A 21051-nucleotide genomic window follows, 5' to 3' on the forward strand; every position below is an offset into this window, starting at 1 on the left:
ACATCTGTATTCCCAGATAGCATCCTCCCATCCCTGCCTGTGTGACCCCGCCTGACCACTAACAGAGCCTAGCCTCCTGGTCTTTCTGTCCTTTTGCTCTATCTAGGAAGAGCTCTACTTGCAGACGGCTGTCTAGGTGGCACCTGGGTGGGTACCTTCGATGCCATCCTCTCGTTCTCCAGCCATATAGAACTTTAAACTAGCAAGGTGCTTAGCTGATTTTATAAATAAACAATGCCCAAGAAAGGGGAAAAAAGCATTTCCAAATTCCCCTGTTAGTTTCTAATTTCTAAAGCTTGATTTGAAACTCTTTGCTGTTCACTGATGCTGGTAGTGGTAATATATTGTTACCTAGAATGTACTGGGCATTTAGCGTGCCCGGGGCTCTTTGTACCCATAGGCTCAGTTAATCGTCACAGTAGGTCCAAGACAGCAGTAGTACTATTACTGTATCCATTTTACAAAAGGGAAAAATAAGAGCTAGTGGGAGAGTGGTTCTGTGTGTTAAGGCACCTACCACCAAGCCTGAACATCTGAGTTGCATCCCTGGGACCCACATGGTAGAAGGATAGAACTGACCCTGAAGGTTGTTCAGGGTCACAGATATCACAGACATGCTATGGCGCTCTCTCTCTCTCTCTCTCTCTCTCTCTCTCTCTCTCTCTCTCACACACACACACACACACACACACACCTACACGCCACAAATAAATAAGTGCAACTAAAAATGGAAAATTAAGGCTCAGAAAATGTAACTGTGGGGATGTAATAAGCCATGTTTAAACCAGACTCTAACAATGGGAGTCTAACCACAAATTCGAGCAACCCTTACTGAACTCCTGGCTCAGCTATCCGTTTGTGGGAAAGCTTCGATTTCTTTTGCCACTTACAAAACAAAAATGAAATTGTTAAGGACATAAATGATTGCAAGCCTTGAAAAAACTTTCCTCATCTGCAAAAACAGGTGGTAGTGAACCACAGCCTTGGGACCAAGTGTGGGCATTCCAAACACAGCTGTTTCTTCATTTAGGATTGCAGAAAGAATTAGGGATTAGTCATATTCGTTATATTAGAAACCAAATGTTGGAGGCTTTTCTGGTTGTTTCTGTTGTTTGTTTTGCTGTTTTTTTTTATTTTAGGTCCATGGAAGCAAGCAGAATAGAATAAAAATAAAAGCTAGGAGGAAACCAATCCTACACTGGCATCAGATTCACATGCAGAGACTAGATGGTCTCCACAAGGGCCTGCCAGACGCCCTCTTTCTAGTTATATTATGTGGATGTGTTTACCACACTTTCTTACTGTGGTAGTGACCATTTTCTGTCCTCTTTATTATTCTGTGAGTATAAGTTTGGGGACTGTAATGCCTTTATTTCTAGATACTTGTCTGGGCCATAGAAAAATGATTTAAAAAGATATATTTGTTGAGTGGATCCAATAAAGTCACAAGGTCCTCCTGAACCCTGTCTGGTTCAACTCTAGAACAAGGGGTTGATCTGTATAATGGTTTGGATGAGAATGGCCCCATAGGCTCAGATGTTTGAATACTTGCTCCTAAATGGTAGAATGGTTTGGCAAAATTAAGAGATATGGCCTTGTTAGAGGAGGTGTGGCCTTGTTAGAGGAGATGTGGCCTTGTTAGAGGAGGTGTGGCCTTGTTAGAGGAGGTGGGGCTTTGTTAGACGAGGTGTGGCCTTGTTAGACGAGGTAGTGTGGCCTTGCTAGAGGAGGTCTGACCCAGAGGTGGGCTTTGAAGCTTCAAATGCTTCGGATCATCCCCAGTGCACTCTGCATCCCCTATCCCACTAGAGTTCTGAGATGTGGGCTCTTAGCTGTTCCTTCCACCACACCTTTACTCTATCATGATGGACTCCAACCTCTAAAACTAAAGTCCTATTAAATGCTTTCTTCTACTAGTTGCCTTGGTTGTGGTATTTAACCACAGCAATAGGAAAGTAACTAATACAGTCTGCATGTGTCAGATTAAGGCTGAGAACAAAATCCACAAAGACCTCTCCCACCTGGAGTCTGAAACACTTGGCCCCACTCCAATCTAGCTGTCACCTGGAAGGCAGAGAGAACATTACTCAGTAGGTACTGAACAGTGCACCAAACCTTTTATCACCTACTAACCCTGCCCATTTTAAACACCAGAGGAAAATCATTAAATTTAGCAATCATAACCACCAAAATGGCAGAAGAGGGAAACTCCCTTATATTGAGAATTTGAGTTAAGTCCAATGAAGCCAAGCAACACGATGAGTCTGGACACCCACAGGCAGGGACAAAGCTGATAAAAAACTGAGCCACTCTCAACCCTGGAATCCTAACACACCATCCTTAACTAGGGTGAGGATTGTTAGCAGAGAAAACAGAACACACACAAAGTGCTTGAGTACATGTACCATAGACTAGGGTTGGCAAACTCTGACCCATGTGCCAAGCACACCCTCCTGTCTGCTTTTATGAGTAGCTTCTCTGGAATACAGCCACCCTCATTGTTTATGTACTGCCCAGAGCAGTTTTTGCGCTACAGCTGCAGAGTGGAAGAGTGCTGACAAAGAACATATGGCCCACAAACCCTGAAAAAATGTACTATTTGACTATCTTTATAAGCTTACTAATGTGGGAATGTGGTAGCTCATACTCATAACCCTAGCACTTTCGAGGTGGGAGCAGGAGAATAAAGGTTCAAGGTCACCCTGCTCTGGGAGACTCTGTCTCAAAAAATAAAAACCAAACAAGTTTGCCAATACTGCTGTAGTCTCCAACTATTGGCAACAACCCCTGCCAGGGGCCTCAGGCAACACACTGGACCACTTTAAGCTCTGGACTTCCAAACAACTTCTTGCTACATGTGGTTGCCCTGAAACAAACACGTTGCTCCGCAAACAACATATGTTCAATACAAGCTTTCTGCTAGCCCAGTATTTTCTTTGTGGATGCTTAGTGTAAGTCCAGAGGCCTGCTGAGATGCAATCCCCCAGCCCACCCAACTCTGCATCCTTTCTTAGCCAAGGACTTCTCTGCTTAAGTCCCAGTGGTCACTAGCATCTGTTCACCTTTTACTCCCATGGCCCTTGCTTCTATTCCCTTGATCAGAAATGCCACTTGCTACCAGTCTCCTCTTCCCAAGCATCATACTTAGCTTTCGGGATGCTCCTCAAATGTTTTACCCAGATAACTTCTGTCACACAGATCCTCTTAACCCTTCCTAGAATTGTTCTATCCTCTTAGCCTGCCTTTGCTTGCTTTACCTTGAGTTTGGTGAGAATGGAAATTCTTTGAGAGGAGCTGAAGAAATCTGTCCATGACAGCATTTTTCAACCTAGGGGTTGCCACCCCTTGAGGACCTTTTCACAGGAGTCACAGATCAGATGTCCTGTATGTCAGATATTTATATTACAGTTCATAACAGTAGCCAAGGTACAGTTATGAAGTAGCAACCAAAAGAACTTTATGGTTGAGGATCACCACAGCATGAAGAACTGCTTTAAAGGGTCACAGCATTAGGAAAGTTGAGAACTGTTAAGTTTCAAACCTCGGACAAGCAGCTGAGATGCTTATTTAACCTATCAAAGTGGACCTGGCCTCCAGGTTCTCCTAGCATCCTCAGTCCTTAGTGGTTATGGGGTATGGCTGGTATACCTGCCCTCTACCATGAACTCTCCAGCTCTTCCCCCAGAGGCTCTTCCCTATATAATCCAGATATTTTAGTTACTGCCCCTTTTGTACCTTTGGCCTCCTGGCTGCTGTACTTGGGTCCCCTCTCTTTCTTTTCTCCCCTCCCCATGGCTCACGATCATGTCCACTCTGGACTTCCCCAAACATGTCTACCTCTGGCTAGGCTCCACGTATCCATAATAAACTTTCTCTTCCACCACACCTAGAAGCAGTCATGGCCTTTCCTATCCTTTCCTTTTAATTTCCTTTTTTCATTCAGAAACCAGGGGTCAACATCAAGACAACATCAAGACCTGCTTAATAAGTTCTTCCTGGGAAGCAACGCCAGGAGAAAATTTGCTCCAACAGATGTTTATGTTCTTTTATCTGACAGTCAGAACTGCATAAGGCTCCTCGCTTTTCACTTCAGCTACCAGGAAGGACTAAAAGTGGCCACACCCAGAAGGGTGTGGCAACACCTGTTCATCTGTCTTCGTTCTCTGCCCTTTTCTTTTTAATTTTAAAAGCTCTCTATAGGATTGCTGATCTATAAATGCTAAATAAGTACAGCATTCCTGCACATCCTCCAATGAAATGGCTACTTCACAAAGGAACAATAACCTTTCCATTGGCAAGAGCTTCCTGTGATACGGAAGTACTTCTGAATGTTGGGGAAGTCAAAGTTGATTCCTAGTGAATATTTCTTCCAAAGAACTTAATTGAAAATCTTGAAAACTGGAACTACTGTATACTGAAATTAAAAGTCCCAGGGACTGGAGTGATGGCTCGGTGGCTAAGAGCACCAGTTGCTCTTCCAGAGAACCAGAGTTCAGTTCCCAGAACCCACATGGAGGCTTACAACTACCTGTAACTGCTGTTCCAGAAGATCCAAAACCCTCTTCTGGCCTCCACAAGTACCATGAACATAAATAGTGTGCAGACACACCACACATGCAGACACACCACCCAAACACATAAAAAATTGCAATTTTTAAGAATTAAGGAACGTGGTTCAGCTTCTAGTGCAGTGGAGCGGGGATCTCAGAAAGTCCAGACCTGGAGGAGGGCCATGAAAACATGAGCAATGACTTTTCACAATAAGCCTTTCCCTAGAAAGTCTGCTCAAATCTCATCTTAATTTTGTTGACACCTGATACTCTCTCACCTGGCCTTGATCCTTCCTGCTCACCCCAGACCGGTGGCAAAGATCAAACAAAGCCTTTAAGATCCCTGCTGCAGGGATCAAGATGAGTTTGGATTACCCAAAGTTTCAACCCAGAGAAAGGTCAATTTGACCTGAGGATGTTTTCCGAAAGCCTGTAGTTACAGAGCTTATTTTTATTGGATATTACTTAGAGTCCATTCAAATTAATTAATTAGCTAATTAATTACATAAATAATTAAAAACCCTCTTTTCTATGCATTTTGCCAAAACAAAACAAACAAAAAGGTAAATAAATGAACATCACTAGAATCTGACATAAAGAATATTAAGGTTTTCTTTTTTACAGTCTATTGTAATGCTAAGTGTGGGTACTCAAGACCTGGAGCCTACACTTACCTCTGTGATCCTGCTAATTTTTTAATTGTCTACAACAAAGTTAATTCTGATTGGTGAATAAAGATGTTGACAGCCAATAGCTCGGCAGAAGAGACATAAGTGAAGTTTAGGTTTCTCAGGCTTGTGGGAGAGGAAGACCAGGAGGGAGAAGAAGAAGGAGCAAGAGAGGAAAGAGAAGACTCCATGGGTTAAGGATCAAGAGAGTGTGGCCCCAAGGGCTGCCAATTGGAGTTAAGAGCAGCCCAGATAGAACATAGTAAATAGCAAGTAATAACTCAGGGTTATCGATAGGAAAGTGGATTCTAGCAGCATGGAGGGTAGGCAGTTGCCCAGTTATTGTGCTGCTTAAGGCTTATTGTAAATATAAAGGCCGTGTGTGTGTGTGTGTGTGTGTGTGTGTGTGTGTGTGTGTGTGTTTAATGCAGGAACTCAATAACCAAAGGCAGGGAAGAAACCCTGGGCTGGGATTTTAAGATTGTCTACAACAAAGAAAATATATGGGACAAATAGAAATCTCGGGTTGAAGATGTAACTCAGTGGTTGAGCATTTGCTTGGCATTTGTGAAGCCCTGGGTTCAATCCTCACAAAAGGATCTACATACAAGGAACAGGCAAAAGCACATAGAAGCAAAAGTGGAGGATCCCGTGTCCACACAAGCCAGCCTCTCTAGGAATGAAGGCCATGCACATGTGTGGGGCTATGTGTGCTCACTCAGAAAGTCCTGCAAGTGATACAGGTTAATCTAATACTCACGATCTTCAGGAACCCACTGAGAAAAATAACTGTAATGAAGGACATAAAACAGTGCTCCATAAAATATCTATTTAACATGAGAGGAAGCAGAGATGGCAGAATTGAATGTCATAAAGGATGTGAGACAAGAAAAAACAAGCAGAAAAACGATAAAATGGCATATAAACCTACCTGTAGGTGCTTACTTAACCAGGAATGGGTTAAACACTTCAGTCAAAGGTAGACAGACATTGGCAAAACAGATAATTTAAATGACCAAAGTATATGCACACTTTAGACTCAAAGACATATCAGAAAGCAAAAGTATATAGAAATAGACACCATGCAACAATTATGGAGGGAAGTGAAGGTAGTCACTAATACGGAGAAAAGCACCAGAATCACTAGAAACAACATCAGTCATTTTGTCATGATAAGACAGCCAATATAACAGGAAACACATGGATTACACATGTGTCTATGTGTGTGTGTTTGTGTGTACAGCATATGAGTATGGGTATGTGCATGATTGTGTGTGTATTTGACAGAGTCCCATATGATGTGTAGACCAGTCTAACAGAAGTGAAGAAGAACTAGACGATTCAGCAAAAACAACTGGATATCTTACTAAGCCATGTTCAATGACACATAGGATAGTTAGACATGGGGTGAGAAGGAAACCAGGTACTGTGGGTATAGTTCTGTAGGTCAACACATATTCAACATGCATATGGCCCCCAGTGGGTCTCTAGTACCAAACAATAACAATGGCAATAAAAATAAAGAATAAGGTAAAAAGTCCATTAAAATATAAGGAAACAGACCAATCGGACCTAAAAGAGATCTACACAGAATGCCACACCTAACAGCAGCAAAAAGTACATTCTTCTACAGTGTCTAGAACATCCTGAAAATAGACCTAATGTCATGCCATAAAACCTTGAGAGGAATAAACTCATACAAAATATATATTTCCAACACAGTGGAATCAAATTAGGCATCAGTTATAGTTTTCAAAAACTGGGAAATTCATCTGAAAATATGCTTAAATAACCAACAGGTCAGAGAAGAAATCACAAAGATATTAGAAAATGCTTTGAGGTTAATAAAAACAAAAGCACAATATACCAGAATTTGAGGGATGAGCAGAGCTCAGGGGGAAATACTTAACACTTGAAAATAAGGACGCTTAGAAGTCAATGCCACCTTAAGACTCTAGCCAAAGAGAATTAAAAGCAACCCAAAGCAAGTAGAGGAAGCAGCCAAGATGGGAGGGCAGAGTGAGCCACACAGAGTATGGCATAGTGGAGAAAATGGATAAGATGGAAAATCAGTTTTTTAAAGGATTTTTTAAAGTGTCAGATCTCTAATTAGTAAGACAAGAAAAAGAAAGAAAGGCAAAGGAAGACTTGGGAAATTAAACTGAAGACTAGCACCAACTTCCTAGCAATAAAAAGGGGTTAGTTAAGGCTGGAGAGATGGCTCAGTGGTTAAGAGCACCGACTGCTCTTCCAGAGGTCCTGAATTTGATTCCCAGCAACCACATGGTGACTCACAAGCATCTGTAATGGGATCCGATGCCCTCTTCTGGTGTGTCTAAAGACAGCTACATTGTACTCATATACATAAAATAAATAAATCTTTAAAAAGGGGGGTGATGTTATTCTCTAGAGAACAGTATTTTATTCCAGACCCTTATCTCACCTGGACTGCCAGCCTACAGGATGATGCCCTCTGTATTGGTGGTGGGCCTTCACAGCTTAATTAAGTCCCTCTGGAATCCCCTCCCCAGTGAACCCAGAGGCATGCTTTCCTAATTGCCTTAAAGTGACATCCAAGATTGACCATCGTAAAGACCATGCCTAGTTCACTGAATGAGGCAATCAAAAAAGCAAGAATTGGGAGAAAATGTCTGCAACACACACATCTGATGACAGACTCGAATCCAGAGTACATGAAGTCTTTCAGTCAACAATAAAGAGGCAAAGGTCCTGATTTTAAATAGACAAAAGGCCAGGTGCTGGTGGCACATGACTTTAATTCCAGAACTCAGGAGGCAGAGGCAGGAGGATCTCTGAGTTTCAAGCCAGCTTGGTCTACAGAGGAAGTTCCAGGACAGTCAGGGCTACACAGAGAAATCCTGTCACAAATAAATGATAGATAGATAGATAGATAGGCAAATGACTTGTACAAACATTTTTCAAAAAAGAACATATAAAGCCCATGAGACAATGCTCAGCATCTTCAGTCACTAAGGAAATGCAGATTAAAAGCACAATGAGATTCCATCCCATCTCACTCCACTAGGATGGCTAAAATGAAACCCATACAACAGCAAATACAGTGAGGACACAGGGGCACTGGCGCCATCACACATTTCTCATAGGGATATCAAATAGTGTGGCCTCTTTGGAAGACAGTCTGTAGTTCCCCCGAACATTTAAACGTAAAGTTATGAACACTTAAAATTCTGAAATCCCACTTGTGGGTCCATATTCAAGAGAGCTACAACCCCATCTTTACTCGTTCACAAACGCCCATTAGCTACCATAGCTGCAAAATAAAAACAACCCATATGTCCATCAACTAAGGAATAAATAAGCAAACATGGCATAGCCACAGAATATTGTTCAGCAATAAAAATAATGACCGGTGGGCCAGCTAGATGGCTCAGCAGGCGAAGGGTCTTGCTGCCAAGCCTTACAATCTAAGTTCAATCCCCAGGATCCACTTAAAGAAGAGAAGGGACTGACCTCCACACATATGACGTCACACAGAAAATAAACAGGCAAATGGTGGGGAAGGGGGAGAAATGAAAAATAATGGGACACTGACATCCATGGCATAAATGAGCCTTGAAAACATCACAGGAAGTGAAAGAAACCAGTCATGAAACTGAAATTGATCCCGCCTTTTGCCAGTACGAACAGGAGACACAGGAGGTTTGTGGTTTCCAATGCTGGATGAGAGTGGAGAGTGGGCAGTCCTTACTGCTGAGGATTCCAGGGCTGGAAGAAGGAGGTCCTGAAGATGACTGGCAGTTCAATAGCAGTGAGACTTAACACAGCTACATGAAAATGCTAAAAGCTAAAATGTATGTTGAGCTGCAAATTAAATTGTAAAGGTTCAGCCATATCGCATGTGATCATATTTCAATGATGCTGTTATGAAGAGTTCTTGAATGATCAATACCTGCCTGAATAAGAGCCTGTAAAGGCAACACACAAGATCACACAGTGGGGACTGTATGGAACAGTTATTTTAGATGTTTTTGTTCCTAATTCTGAGACTCCCCAGTACTTACCATAGACACATCAGAAAGGTTCTTATTGTGTAATAAAATGCTTTCTCCAAGACAGATCCAATCACTGAGACCAGGGTTCCACCCCTAACCATGAAGCTGTCTGCAAATGATACCCACTGGGGAAGGAAACACAACTTTTCTCCAATGGAGCCACAGTGGCTATATCAGCCAGCAGGCCCCAGCAGTTGGCAAGCACAAAACAAACCCACTGGGTTTTGGTTTCTGTTTAGGATTCTTTGTTTCATTTTGCTTTCTTTTGTCATTTTTTGAGTTATCCATCTTTTGCTTGTTTGTTTTTTTTAGGGCTTTTTTTTTTTTTTTTTGGGGGTTTTGGTTTGGTTTGGGTTGGGGTTTTTTTTTTTTTTTTTGAAGGGAGAGAGAAAAATAACAAAACTTGGGTGGGTAGGAAAGTGGAAAGACTTTGAAAGGACTTGGGGGAGGGAAAAACATGATCAAAATATGGAATATTTTGAAAATACTATTAGTATGAAACTATGAAGTAGTATGACGTTTATTTCAATACAACAGATTTTAGCCTCAAAAATGCTGGTTCAGCATTTCATAGCATTTCAAATGAAACAAAAAATGCAAGCAAAAAGTACACTGCATTGTATAGAAGTTTTACCATAATCCTTCATGTAACTAAGGTATGTGTATATTATAGTCACTATTCTGAGAACTTAATATAGAGAATGTGATATGTAATCTTTCATACACATGGGCTATTTGTTGATATTTTAAAATTTTTAAATAGTTACTTCTGGAGAATTTGGGCATAGGAACTTACAAAGAGATCTTTATTTTCAATACATAATCTTCAATGCTGGTTTAACTGAAAATTTTTTTTTACTATAAGTAACTAATTTTAAGGGGAGGGAATCTACATTCCTTATTTGGGGAGCAGTCACTGTGTCCTAATATGTATTCGATACATGGTTCCTTATTGGTGAATACTCTCTAAGGAGGGGTCCATGCTGTTTTCCACCTAATACTGAAGTCCCATTGATGCATTGACCACTAATCTTGTCACTAAACTCTAGAAAGCCTGCCTCCATGCTCCAAGCCCCTTCCTTTCCTTACCTGAGCCCTGAGCAATCCAGTCAGGGTCTCCTTTTGGCAACAAGCACCCTACTGTCTCTTAACCATGAGCATGTAGGGCAGCACACCAGTATGCCCTGTCACATAAGGGTAATGTTCCCTTGGGCTAAAACTCAGTTATCACTTGCCCACATGAGCACATAGCATAGTTCTGTGCTTGATACAACATCTGCCTACAAGAACTCTGACCATACTTTGGAATGTTTTAAACCCCTCCTCCCCTCAAAAGCCCTTAGGTCTCTGGCTCCATGCCCCTATCTAAAAGGCCCATAGCTTTAAGGATCTGCCTCAACAAATGAAGCCTCTTTGGAGGCACTAAGAGCCTGGTACCCAGTGTCAGATCGATATAGTTAGCTGGTCTCAGACTCATCTGGAAGATTCCTGACTCAAATTGACTCCATGAACACAGCAACCAAGGCAAGTGGCTTGTTAAGGACATGTGATTAGGTCACAGCAGGACTTGGTTTCCAGACTACTAATTCCAGCCACTTGTCCAGGTTTGTAGCTACTATCTTCTTATGGTTCCCACTTCTGTATCACCTGCATCATCTAAGAACAGTGATTCATATTTTCTCTCCTTCTGCCTACCCATTCTCCTCTCTCTGTTTCTCTCTCTCCCTCCCTGTTATTGCCAAAATATCAGTATTTTGATAATATTAAACCAGAGTTGAGAGCAAAGGATGGCAGGTAGAAGCTGGGCCCAGTAATAATCTAAAACTGAAAATACACAGGAAACACAGTAACAAGAGGCAGCTCTAAGTCAGATGTAAACTCAGCGCCTTCTGGTCCTTTCAAATCTGACTTTCCTGAAACCCAGTTTCAAGATGCATGTGACTATTCTATTTCATCTCAAAATTTCACTGAAACCTATCTTTTAGGTCTGTCCAGAGGCATCCATGCTCTTAGAGTGTGTAGAAACGGAGGCAGCATAGGCTGGACACGTATTCCTCTGCCTCCCACAGACTATATATGTCAAAATTCTGTCCCTGGCACCAGAGGCAAAGGCAGTGGGATGCTCAGAAGATGTCTAATTTTTGTAAGAGAACAGGAACAGAAAGAAATAGAGTGAGAGGGGAGAAATACATAGAGAACAAGAATTCACCGTGTGATTAACTATTGTCTGATGCTTACATACCCATGGTTGTCATGGTACCAGTGCTGGCTACATTTATGTCAACTTGACACAAACTAGAGTCATCTGAGAGGAGGGAGCCTCACTTAAGAAAATGCCTCTATAAAATTGGGCTGTAGGCAAGCCTGTAGGGAATTTTCTGAATTCATGATTAATGGAGGAGGGCTCAGCCTAATGTGGTAGTGCCACCCCTGGCGTCATGGTCCTGGGGTCTACAAGAAAGCAGTCTGAGAAAGCCATGAGGAACAAGCTGGTACACAGCACTCCTCCACGGCCTTTGCATCAGCTCCTGCCTCTAGGTTCCCTCTGTTTGAGTTTCTGTCCTGACTTCTTTAATAACAGACTACAAAATAAGCCCTTTCCTCCCCAATTTGCTTTTGATCATGATATTTCATCTCAGCAATAGAAACCCTAACTAGGGAAGTGTCTATAAAGCAAAAGCTAGCCTTGAACTAGCACTCCCTACAGCGCCTCTCTGATCAACACTAGCAAGAATCCCTACTCTTATTTTAGTAAGAATTATGAATATAACATTATGACACAAATCTGTTGCAAAGTGAAATGAGAGGTTTTTAAACCTCTGTGATTTTATGAGACTTGTTAGAGACACAACTGCAGACTGCCCACCAGTAAAGGAGAACCCTGGTGGCCCTGGACTAGTATAAGCAAAGAACTCCAGCAAGTATCAAGGTACATGAGTGAGGAGACTTTGAGTATCAGTAGCCTAAGGGATGCTTGAATATATTTGGGACATACTTTTACAAAACTGAAGGTTTCTCAGAAAGCACTGTGATGGTTTGAATGAAAACGTCCCCATAGGCTCATAGAAACTGGCACTATTCGGAGGTGTGGCCTTGTTGGAGTAGGTATGGCATTGTTGGAGTGGGTATGATGTTATTGGAGGAAGTGTGTCTCACAGAAGATGGCTTTGAGGTCTCAGAATGCCATGCCAGGCCTAGTGTGTCTCATTCTCTTCCTGCTGCCTGCCAATCCAGATGTAGAACTCTCAGCTGCTTCTCCAGCACCATGTCTGCCTGCATGCCGCCATGCTTCCCTCCGTGATGACAATGGACTGAACCTCTGAACTGTAAGCCAGCCCCAATTGCATGTCTTTTTAATAAGAGCTGCCATGGTCATGGTATCCACATGCAATAAAACCCTAACTAAGACAAATGCCAAAAAAAAAAAATTCACAGAAGGAAGTGCTAGTATACAGTTTTCTCAGACAGCCAGGCCCACCCTTCCACCCTGTGTGTTTATTCTGAGGCTCGAGCACAGGTGAGAGCAGACTGGACTTCCTAAGTCCCAGTTCCTTTTTAAAGATGAAGTTCCAACCAAGCACTTTTTCATTTACACCCCTGTTTCATGGCATTTATAAATACTCCGTGTCCTTTCTCAAATCCTAATTGTCTTTAAATAGTGATGACCTCCTGAAGGGGCTGCGGTCCACAGTGTAACTGTGGCCCCTTTGAATTCACTCTCAGCTAGTCAGGATAGACTGATTGCTTTGAAAACACACAAGTGAAAGTAGTAACCATTGCAGAGACTGTCTGCATTTCGAGGACGTTAACTCATTCACTTCTCACAGTGGTAATGTAAGATACATGCCATTATCATCCTCCTCTGACTGATGAGAAAACCAAGGTATAACTCGTCCAAGACCATAGAACTCCCAACCGATGGGAGCACTGCCTGACGGCTGCAGGACCTGCAGTTTTCCAATATAGTATTCATATACCATGTGCAGCTGGACTTGCCTTCTTGAGAGAAAGAATACCATTACTCCCTAAAGCAGGGACTCACCTGGATGTATTTAGGTTCCTATAAAGCTGCCCAAGGGATTCCAGTAACCGCCCCTCCATCTCCCGGTCCTTGAGTTGCTGAGCCAGGGCCAGCCAGTGTTCATGATAGGTAATACACGCATCAGGGTTTGGTGACACCGAGCTGTAGAAATGGCAGAGGGATTTGGTGACCTGAAGCTGACCTGAACATAAAGCAGGGACATGAATGAGACACTGGCATAGTATGCACCAACATGTTCTTTTTCCCAATGCTCTCAGAAATACGGGCATACTCACTGTTTAGGTGTCGGTGCCTTAAGCCAAACAGCAATGCCATTTCATAACAAAGGCGGCTGTGGACCAGCTGGTGTCCAGACACCAGAGCTTGGCCCAACCAGAGTAACACTTGTACCAATTCCATGTCTGTCTCCTTGCTGGCTTGGAGTTCAGAATACAGCCGTACAGCCTGCAGGAGATAACCCCTGGCTGACTGCTGCATACAGGACTTGAGGGTCAAGTGACCAAGATTGGCCATAGACACAGCCTGGTTACGTATATTCCCCATCTCCCGAGCTCTGATCAAAGCTCGGAGATAGCTCTTGGCTGCCCTGCTTGTCCGGCCTTCATCTTCAAATGCAAGTCCCAGGAGGTTGTGGACCACTCCCCTCTGGGTCACACATTCTGTCTCCCTCAAGGAACACAGTAGCGGTTCAAGGATTTCCAAAGCCTTCTTTGTCTGCCTGGCTAAGAGATAAGCCCACGCCAAACAGAGAGAAGATTCAAAGGCTTCCTCTTCACCCAATAGTTTCCCTAACACATGGGCTTGGCTCAGGTAGTGAATAGAACCATCAGGAGACCTGTGCTGGAGGTACATTTTGGACAGGATGAGACACAAGGTCCTCTGGATGTTCTGGTCACTCTGTTCCTCACAGGCAGCCAGGGCCTGCCTGAGGGTTGGGCTGGCCAGTGAAGAAACTTCGCACCAGCTTGAAGAAGGAACACCCAGGATCTTAGTGGCATTCTGGAGAACCAAATATGCCTGCCAAATGGAAACAGACATCCCCCGGGCACTCTGGAGACCACGTTTCTGAACAGAGGCCACTGCAAGATGTGGAAGATATTTCTTGTCATACAGAGAACTCAACATGGTGGCTGTAACCTCTGAAGCAGGAGGGTGCCCAGAAAGGAGCTGCAGACGCTCTGCAAACGGCAGAACCTCCTCATGGCGGCCAAGACTCAGGAGCAACCGGATGGCCAGGAAGCAGGCCCTGGCCTCCAGAGGGCCACTCCCCACCACGATCCCTTGGCGAAGCACATAAGCCACCACATCAAGCTCATTCTTGGCACTGAACTCACGGTCTGGCAGGCAGGCCAGCAGAGCACCTGCCTTTTCAAGTAAGGTTGGCCCTTTATGTCTTAGCCTCTGCCTCAGGTAGATGGCTGCCAAGTTGATGTACAGAGCAGCCACCAGGGAGAGGTCCTCAAATGCCCCATCAAGAACTCGAATGGCCTCCTCAAAGTATACCCTGGCCTGGGAAAGTTTGGTCTTCCTGATGCTTAGTCGGCCCAGGAGGAAGCAGAGCCGGGCATGCGCCCATGTCATGTGGCTCATCTTGGCCCACTTCCTTGAAGTCTCTAGGTAGGCCACTAGCTCATCCTCCTCAGAGAAGCTGTAAAAGGAGGAAGTAAGAAAAGAGAAAGAGAAATCATAGAGGCTCTTAAAGTGGTCGGTGTAGCCTTCATGATCGAGAAAAGCCAAGATGGGAGCAAAGTTCTCCACCTCATCCTCTTCCAGGCTAGTGCTTAGGTCCATAAACAGTTCTGGGTCATCGAGGTCATCGGGCTCTGGAAGGTGATAGCTGTCTGAGGAGGCTGAGATGAGCTCATCCTCAAGGCTGGAGTCTATAGAACTGCTGGAATGTCTGGACCCCATGGTCTGCCGCTCCATCCAGGTCCCACCAGACCTGGCCTCCCTGAAGCCCTCAGGCTGAGATGCTGTAAGGACAGGCAGAGTTAAGCACCCCTGAGGGCCTGCACCTAGGGCAGTCAGCTCCTGGCTGACTAAGAGAATAGATAAGCTGACCCAAGGACAGGAGGTCGGGCTTGACATGATCTCTACTCACCGCTCAGATCATTGTGAAGATTCTGGATGGATTCAAACTCACCTAGGTAAAGATAAAGGAAAAGACTTAGTATTAGATCACACCATGTCACCATGATGTTGACCCTTGAGGCAAGTCTATCATCAACCATTGATCCCCTCCCGCTCCCAGAACAAGTATTCCTTGGTGTTCAGAGCTCTGCTCCCCTTACCAGGGACTCACAGCTCCAGCTTCTTGCCTGAGTCTGGCAGATCTGCTACAACAAGAAAGTTTTCTAGGGCTTAGTGTTTATAGCTGGGATTTGTATTCCTCACAAAGGCTCCCTGTACATGAAGAAAGCTTCCAGTTCCCTCTCTTCCAAGGAACTGGTCTGAGAATCCCTGGCGGAGAATCTCTGGCTATCCCTATGAAATGGCAACCATCTAACTCAGTCTCACAAAAGCAGACATACCATCATCAAAGAGGTGAGAAAAAAATAACCCTTCATCAGCAACGTTAGTGACAGTAACTTCCTCCACAAAGCAATGGGCCTTTCCCATCATAAGGAAATTGTTATCATTCACTTGCTCATGCATTTATTCATTCATTCAACAGTGACAAAAATTGTATGCTAAGCAAGGTAGATCCACTCCTGAGATTGATACATCCAACAACCCAGGGTCATCCTGGGTGGTGTGATGAAGTGGGCTGTCTTGGCTAAGAGGTATCCTGGTTCAGGTACTATTATTCTTGGCCTCAGCTTCCTAAATGTGTACAATAAAGTGAGAAATTATCTCTGAGGTCTCTGTGCAATTATCTACATGATGTGTGATTTGGTACCTAGTTAGCAATGTGACCTTTAGTCATGACTCAGGAAGCTCTCTCTTCCTTCCCTTGGGATGAAAGGCCAATCCAGCTAACCACCCATGGTAAAGGCAAGTTGGTTTTATCATGTGTCATAGTTGCCTGGTAACACAACATGCGCAATCCAGAAAGATCTACAGGGAAACTTCTAGTCACGTTTGAACCAGGCCATCAAGTGGATAGTGATTGCAGCCTTGAACTCCTAGACAGGAATGGAATGAAGAGAAGTCTATTCCTGGCTATGGGTTCCTTTCTGGTCTTTAGGAGCCTGGGCTTTCTCTAGAGTCTAAGGAATACTCACTCAGCCGGTAAATAGAAGTGATGTCAGTATGAGCAAGCGAACTTAGGAAGCCGGAACACTCAGCCTTCCTGTCACTTCCTGGGGACCAGAGAGAACACCTTTCCTCATCACTGAAAAAGACAGAGTTCTTGCTCCTGCACAGGATAGAAAACAGACAAGGTCAGTGCTGGGCTTTGACTCCCCCTTTTCCTCTCTCCACATAAGGCTGTAGTAAAGCTTAGAAAACCAGGCTTGTCCATGGTCGACATCAGCTCCTCACTGCTGCAGTCTAAGCGTCCCTGCTGGAGAAGAAAGGGATGTCGTAGGGTGGTAAGTAGGTCAAAGGAGAGCTAGAAACATCCTTCTATTAAAATACCATCTCCTTGGAGAAATTCCCATACCTCAACCGCCAGTGGCGTCTGTTTGTAATGGCAGCAGCAGGGATTGGTGCCATGATGGTAAGGATTTAAGGAAAATATAAGAAGTTTTTTTTCTCCTTAGTTTGTTTCCAGAAGTCAGGGACAAATGGTACCTGTCTGGAGGGACAGCAAAAAAAGCTCCCCTGTGCTCTGAAGGACTCTTACACAGTTGCTAAGGTCTTATTTGAGGACACAGAACAGTACTGTGTGACATTAAGAAAAGAAAGGAATTACTAAGGGACAGAACATGAGTAGAGGCAGGGTCAGGGGGCTGTAGAAACAATCACAAACAAAAGAGCTCTTTAAGGGCAGCCTATCTCAGTCTACCTTAAGGTCTAATTTGCTTGCTAGAGGTTATTTTGAAAAATACAAATGGCTGACAAAGCACTCTATCAAGCACTTAGCTGACCGTGGTGTCAGGTCACTTTCAAGCCTATGTGGGAGCTTACCCCTGTAACTGCAGTACTCCTTGGGAGGCTGAGTCCAGAAGATTGCCTTGAACTCAAGGTCCGTCTAGACAGTGAGGTCTAGGCCAGCCAGCCTGGGCTACAGAGTGTAACTGACTCAGAGGAGTAGGACAGAGAGCAAGGCCAGGAAAGTCTTTGGCAAAGGCAGAAGAATTAACACAAGAGAAAAAACTGCCAATGACGAAGGACAGATACCCTCACCCACATACCGCACACCCCACTCGGTATGCCCTCAGCCAAGGCCAGCTAGGACTGACTAGAGCTACTGGTGCTGGTGCAGCGGCACTCCAGGGTATCTGAAGGTGACCAATCTGTGGTTCATTATAAACTTCATGTCTACAGAGAGCATATACCAAAAAATGCCACCCTGTTCAAAGGACTCCCAAAAATATGGAATACTGGGATAGAAAAGTCCCATACTTTTTATCACATGACCCTTTCAGCTTCTAAAATGTCCTCCCTGCTCTGGCCTTCTTCCACCTTTGAAAGCATATCTTTTTCTCTGCTGCTGCTGCTATCTACTGCATGTGCCTGTTCAGTTCCTTGTTCTGAACCTGGAAATTCCACCAGGTGCCAGTCCACAAATATCATTCCTCCCAGACAAAATAAAACAAAACTCAGGTGTTTTTTTTGTTCGATACCAAACAATTTAAAACAAAATCCAAAATTTCATAGCAGCTAACATGTTTGAAGGATGTTGCAACACAGTTGGTCTTTAGGTGGGGGCTATTCTTATCCCCTCCTGCAGATAGAAAACTTACAGGCTAATAAAAAGTTAAGAGTTGGTGAGTGGGAAGTAAGAGAGCCTGTCTAGTCAGGGCAGGAATCTAGAGGGGCTGTGACAGGTTGCTCTGATCAGCCCCTTGCTGTCCATCCCCAGAGGTCATGCAAGAGCAGCTGGAAAGCAGGCAACAGGCCAGTCAGCTGCGGGAACTGCTCAAGGACATGCCACTCCTAACTCACAGACATGCATTAGAGTTGTGTGCTGACACTTGGCCCAGAGTTTTTCCCCTACATGTATGAGACCCATCTTTAGCCCAGTCTCCAGAGTTTTCCTAGTACCTCAATTTTCAGCCTCAAAATAGCATACAATTAAAACCTTGGGTTGGAATAAGAATGTATAAAGGTATCTAGAGATGCCTCAGTGGGGAAGAGTACATACTCCTCTTATATAGGATCAGTTCAGTTCCCAGTACCCACAATTAGGTGGCTCATGACCACCTGTCTTTCCAGTTCCAGGGGACACAATACCCTCTTCTAGTCTCCATGGGTACCTACATGTACATGGTACACATAGGTCCATGCAGACTCACACACATATACATACATAAATAAATAAATCCTAAAATATATATTACATATTATGTCTATATATTACATATATTATATGTGCATTTACATATTGTGTATATGTTTTTATATATACTATATAAAACCCAAGTGTTTTAGAAGCCTTAAATGTTACAGCATATTCTGAATTTGCCCATTTATTTCATATTCATTACTCTCTTTGTAAATTGTTTTGAATCTGTGTTTGCTGATGAATATGATTCAGAAGCGTGCTCAGAATCGTACAGTTGGAGAGTGGTAAAACCAAGACCAAAAGTAGTGTACTGTCCATCAGCATCTGTGTTCGTTGCCTCAGAGCTGATCTGCCAGCATCCTGTCTTCAGAGAATCTGAGAATCATGACAACCTCTACTAAATACAAAACAGAGCTAGAGAACATAGAAAAGCACCCAGCACCATGGCTTGCACTCCAAAACTACTCTCCCCTACACACATTCAAACCCTGCAAGACACATAAAAACCAGCTAACAAGCTCCTTTAAACCTTAAGAGAGGAAGGGGAAATCTTGGGGGTAAAGACAAAAGGAGAAGCCAAACCCAGGGCGAGATGTGAGAGCAGATGCCAAAGACTATAGTAGTTTAGCCTATGCATTGGGGCTGAAAACTCCCCAGAGAAAGGAAACTTGAACTTGAGCCTATGTATCTGGACACAGGCACTTTCAGAAAGCCCACAGTATAGAAAGGTAGCAGCTTCTATACAGAGGGCTGCAAAATGTCTTACTGCCTGCCATTCCAATTATACCTTTCACCTCATTGAGTCCTGGAAAACACTGGGTCCCAATACCTGCACCACATGCAGCATCCTAGTGTCCATGGGTACCACAGAGAATGCATACAGGACCTAGACCATGAGTTCCTAAGACTGCAGGAGAAGCAAATGCAAAGACTCCTCTTGGCGAAGAGGTGCTCTTCACTATAGGATTCGTGCAAGGTCTCTTAAATTGTTGAAAAAAAAAAGTTCACATAACAAAAAGTACAAACCAAGAAATGTGAATTATGAAAGAAGACCAGCAAAATCCCAAAGAAGTCAATGCTGGTGCAAAATTAGAAGCAGCAGTCGCCAGAAGACTGACTTACAAAAGCCAGGTTAGAACAAAGACACAGAAGAAGGGAGTCGATGCTCCAACAAAAGGATGGATGGTTTTCAGCAAAAGCAACTCTCTGAGGAAAACGCAGCTCTGTAAATGGAAAGCAAAGTCATGCACATTAAGAATGGCAGAGATGTGGTACATGGCAAGTTCAGCTGCAGCAGAGGAGAAAGTTAGAAAAATGGAAGCACCCCCCAGAACATGGCCTCCAATGACAAAGAGATTGATGACAGCATAAGTCTGTACCTCCACCAGAATCCCAGGGGAGAGACTAAAAGACAGAGAGAGACAATATTCAAAGGGAGAATGACTGAGAAGTTTCCAGAATTGGAGAAAGACATGATGACTCTTCAAGCTGAAGAAGCACACCAAGTCCTGAGCAAAACAAATAAAAATAGTATTTTTAACAAGGAATCCATTTTTATAGGTCTTTCCAAATTAGCTTTTTTGTTTGTTTGTTTTTGCTAATTCTTGCTTTTGAGCTTAACCATCCACAATTAATTTAAGTATTAAATTTAATGACACAGAAGACATATAAATGACAAGAACACACATATTCAAGATAGAAAACCAAAAGAGAGAAGAAAATAATCAAGGCAAATGTGATTTTAGTGCAGAAAACACAGACAGCAAGAGAAAAAAAAATATGGTGGTCTGGAAACACTACCAGAATGGACAAAGGCCTAGCACCATAGCCCTGCATCTCCCTTGTTACTTTCCCATACGTGTGTACTTTGAAAATGTTCTTCTAAGCCTAAATAAATTATCATCCAAGAGTATTAAATCCAAACAAGGGCTGAGGACTTGATCGCAGATGCAGACTGGCACCAGAAGTAACTGTGAACGAGTGAGCTTTTGAAAACAGCAGTGCTTAATCTGCTACCAACACATAATAAGCACTATTCTCCGTAAAATTGTAAAATATCAAGGTCTGAGATGAAAAAAAGACTGCCTGCCTACAACACCATGGCTCTACCACTAACAGCATAATGTCAGTCAGCAAAAGCAGATGTCATGAGGAACGGAATCACGAACAGAAGAGCAGGAAGCGCAAAAGAGACAGTGCAACATAGGATAGAGTTCTTAAAACTATGAAATTCGAGTTTTCTCTTCTTTTTCTTGGAGCCGAGAAAATGGTTTTCAGTTTAGACATCTGGGTGCATTTCCTGCTGGTTGTTCTTTATTAAAATGAACTTTATCACTTTGGGGATATGTTTGCTAAAAAAAAAAAA

The 21051-nt window shown here is 43.4% G+C and overlaps 1 protein-coding gene across 1 annotated transcript in view; it reads right to left on the minus strand.

The window, feature by feature from the left end:
* The window catches only part of Sh3tc2 (SH3 domain and tetratricopeptide repeats 2), a 63006-nt gene that overhangs the window by 11525 nt on the left and 30430 nt on the right, over positions 1-21051 (minus strand). The window contains exons 9-12 of the mRNA XM_028774242.1: positions 16519-16652; positions 15396-15437; positions 13570-15267; positions 13295-13475 (exon numbers count right to left, since the gene is read on the minus strand). Of these exons, the coding sequence (XP_028630075.1) occupies positions 13295-13475; positions 13570-15267; positions 15396-15437; positions 16519-16652 (2055 nt within the window). The remainder of the gene's footprint in view (positions 1-13294; positions 13476-13569; positions 15268-15395; positions 15438-16518; positions 16653-21051) is intronic.

The sequence above is a fragment of the Grammomys surdaster genome, unplaced genomic scaffold (genome assembly GCF_004785775.1).
Source record: "Grammomys surdaster isolate TR1022 unplaced genomic scaffold, NIH_TR_1.0 239, whole genome shotgun sequence".
Taxonomy (NCBI): Eukaryota; Metazoa; Chordata; class Mammalia; order Rodentia; family Muridae; genus Grammomys; species Grammomys surdaster.